Genomic DNA, 3,570 nt, shown 5'->3' with positions numbered 1-3,570 from the left:
TGGCAAATGAGGTTCAATGTAGCCAAGTGCAAGGTGACGCACATTAGAGCCAAAAATCCTAAATATAAATACACATTGATGGGGTCTGAACTGGCAGAGACTGATCAAGAGAGAGATCTTGGAGTTGTAGTAGATAACTCACTGAAAATGTCGAGACAGTGTGTGACTGCAATAAAGAAGGCCAATGCTATGCTGGGGATTATTAGGAAGGGTATTGAAAACAGATCAGCCAATATCATAATGCCCCTATATAAATCAATGGTGCGACCTCATTTGGAATACTATGTGCACTTCTGGTCACCACACCTTAAAAAGGATATTATAGCTTTGGAAAATGTGCAGAAAAGGGCAACTCGAATGATAAAAGGGTTGGAACACTTTCCCTATGAGGAAAGGTTAAGGCGCTTAAGGCTCTTTAGCTTGGAGAAACGACGACTGAGGGGTGACATGATTGAGGTTTATAAGATTATGCATGGGAAAGAGCAAGTAGAGAAAGAGGTACTTTTCTCCCTTTCTCACAATACAAGAACTCGTGGGCACTCCATGAAATTGCTGAGCGGTCGGGTTAGAACGGATAAGAGGAAGTACTTCTTCACCCAAAGAGTGATGAACACTTGGAATTCACTGCCACAGGAAGTGGTGGCGGCTACAAGCATGGACGGCTTCAAAAGGGAATTAGATAAGCATATGGAGCAGAGGTCCATCAGTGGCTATGAGCCACAAGGTATAGAGAGGGGCTCTGGGGCAAGGGATGCTCTGTCTTCTTGGGGGGGGGTCAACAGTGGGAGGGCTTCTAATGTCCTGGCCCCACTGGTGGACCTCCTGATGGCACTCGTATTTCTGGCCACTGTGTGATACAGAGTGTTGGACTGGATGGGCCTTTGGCCTGATCAAGCATTGGCATCTCTTATGTTCTTATGTTCTTAAGTCTAAGGAACGGCATCATTAACCAGCACACTTTTAACAACCTCCCCAAAAGACACATTCCTTCCAGTCACAGGAACGAATGCCTAAGATCCTTTTGCCCGAGTCTTGGGATTCCCGGACTCCTGCTTCACCAGCAGCCAACCTACTCAGTCCTTCCGGACACGGGCAGCAGCTTTCTTTAATGTCTTTGTTTTATTATTAAGACAGCTGCACCCCACCTTTCCTCTTGGCCCAAGGTGCCTTCGTTAACTCTGCACGAAAAGTCCTGGTCCCTGGGAGGGCGCCTGCCAGCCTCTCCCATCAAACCAGCCAGAGATCAAAGGACTCTCTGCCCTTCCCTCCAGGTTTCCGGTCTCAAAGCTCAGAGGAAAAACGGTGCTCTGGAACAGAGAGCTGACAACATCGGCAGCAAGCTGTGAGATGCACTTGGGGGCAGGATGAATCCCCGCTGTCTGCAACAACCCTGTGGAAGGACTTAAGGGTCTGAAGACATCAAGACCGGGGGAGCCCCTTCCTAGAGGGGCTGCTACTTTTTAGAGAACGGAGAATAATACACAATTCAAAAAGCCTGGGTAGGGGAGGCAGAGAGAGTGGGGATCCCAATCAATGCTCCCTCTAAGCCGTGGAGTCCTCTGAGCAAAAATTCTACTTTGTGAGCTACCGGTGTTAAAGTTGTGAGCGGGCGATTTGGCTGCTGCATAAATTAGTTTGCTCTGGAGCCCTCCCTTCCTGGGCTAAGACAAGAATGTGTGAGCTGGAGGCTAAAAACCTGTGAGCTAGCTCACACCAACTCAGCTTAGAGGGAACACTGATCCCAATCATATCGGGACTGCGTGTGTGTGCGTTTCCTGAGTCCTGTTTCCTGAGGAAACTATTCTGACTTCTTCTTCTTTTTGGTAACAGTCTCCTTGAAATGGGATAAAGGTTTAAATAATATACCTTCACAAGGCATGTGGTACAAACAGTGACTAAGTGTAGCACATTCCCCACAAAAGGCACTGCTGGGAATGCAGTCAGGGTGGGCAGCAAGTGTCCGGGGAGGGAGGGACGTCCGTGGCACCTCCAGCCCGAAGCATGTCGGAACGACCCCTGCCTGAGACTGGCCAGAGCGATGGGCCGTCATGACCGTACTCTGTGGCTTTACACAGCCCTGAAGTCCCACCACCGTGTCCCGTCAGCCTCTGCCGCTGCAGACCAAAACTGCAGGCAGGAGCCACCCGGGCAGCTACCCCCTGGGCCTCTTCCAGCATCTCTGCCAGAGGGGAAAAGAACGGGCTGAACGCAAAGGCGATCTGCTTCCGTGGCACCCCCCCACCCCCCCGGGGGCTCCCTGGAGGCCTTGGCACCTGGGGCGCTCACCTGAACTCTCTCCCCTCGCTGTACCGCCTTGAGGGAGTGGCGCGCTGAGGGGCCGTCTCCAGGAGCAGCTTCTGGGTGAGCCTGCTGGAGGGGACCGAATCGCACCTGGCGTCCTCCTCCTTGGGCTCCTGGTCGCACTTCCATTCCTCGTCCTCGTTGAGGGTCGGCAAGTAGCCCGAGAGGCATTTCCCCGTCCCGGACCCTGAGCTCTGATCACTGCACACTTTAGGACTCTCCCCCCCGGTCCTCGTGTATTCCAAATAAATATCCGACTTCAGGAACAGCGGGTACGTGTTCTCCTCGATCATGGACTGGATCTCCGTCTGGGCCTGGTCAAACATGGCGGGGTCAATCAGCTGCTTCATGACGCAATCCTTGATGAAGCTTTTGGTCGCTGGCTTGATCTGCCGCGACACGATCCCGTTATTGTCCAGGATGTACTTTTTGTAGATGGCTTTGGCCAGCTTCAGCCTCTTCTCCTCGTTGGCGTCTGAGGGCTCCAGCTTCCGGAAGCCGCTGCAGGCAAACCAGAAGTCCAGCAGGTCCGCGCAGCCCTCCTGCTTCAGGAAGGTCCGGAAGAGGTTGATCCCGTCCTGGTCGTCCAGCAGGGAGTGCAGAGACTCCGCCCATCTCAGGTAGGGGGGCGTGGGGGAGGCGCTCCCCTCGGGCTCGTAGCCCAGGTCCAGGTCGGGGCGCCTCGGGGTGGCGGTGGAAGTCTCCGCCTTGAGGACGTCACATTTCCCAGAGTAGAAACCATGGCTGGCCGAGCGCAAGTCCGTGGAAATCAGCTCCCCTTCCTCGCCGGGGACGGGGGGCCTCGGCGCGTCCTCCGTGAAGCTTCCTCCGAGATCGAGAGGGAAGCCCTGGCCCGGGACGTTCATCTCGACCGCAACGGCTGGGACCGGTGCAACGGGACCGCCCGAGTCTCAGGGCCCCAACAGGAACACGCGGGCCCGGCTGCAACAGCGGGAAAGGGCTCTGTTAGACACACGGCAAACCATCCCGCGGCGCCCACCGGGGCAGAACTCTTGCTGGCCCGCCACACGCCAAAGGCGGCCCTTCTCCGGGAAGCAGCAAGGGAGGACCCCCCCCGCCCCCACCCCACGGTGAGCATCTCCCCCTCCCAAGCACGGCTCCCTCTCTCAGCCGTGGAGCCTCGTGAGCAAAAACCCCACTTGGTGAGCGGCTGCCGGTGTTAAAGTCGTGGCTCCTGGATAAATCAGTCTGCTCTGGAGCCCGCCCTTCCCTGAGCTAGGACGAAGAGGCTAAAAGAACTGTGAGCTC

At 55.2% G+C, this 3,570-nt stretch overlaps 1 protein-coding gene across 2 annotated transcripts in view; it reads right to left on the bottom strand.

Annotated features, from left to right (window-relative positions):
- Positions 1 to 3,235, bottom strand: part of AXIN1 (axin 1) — a 19,192-nt gene extending 15,957 nt beyond the window's left edge. For both annotated transcript variants that reach the window (XM_015409913.1, XM_015409914.1), the window contains exon 1: positions 2,287 to 3,235. In XM_015409913.1, the coding sequence (XP_015265399.1) occupies positions 2,287 to 3,167 (881 nt within the window). In that variant the 5' untranslated portion in view covers positions 3,168 to 3,235. The remainder of the gene's footprint in view (positions 1 to 2,286) is intronic.
- Between the last annotated feature and the right edge of the window lie 335 nt (positions 3,236 to 3,570).

Source organism: Gekko japonicus, unplaced genomic scaffold, assembly GCF_001447785.1.
Source record: "Gekko japonicus isolate JY-2015 unplaced genomic scaffold, Gekko_japonicus_V1.1 scaffold78, whole genome shotgun sequence".
In the NCBI taxonomy this organism is placed as follows: domain Eukaryota; kingdom Metazoa; phylum Chordata; class Lepidosauria; order Squamata; family Gekkonidae; genus Gekko; species Gekko japonicus.
This window is presented reverse-complemented; position numbering and strand designations above follow the sequence as displayed.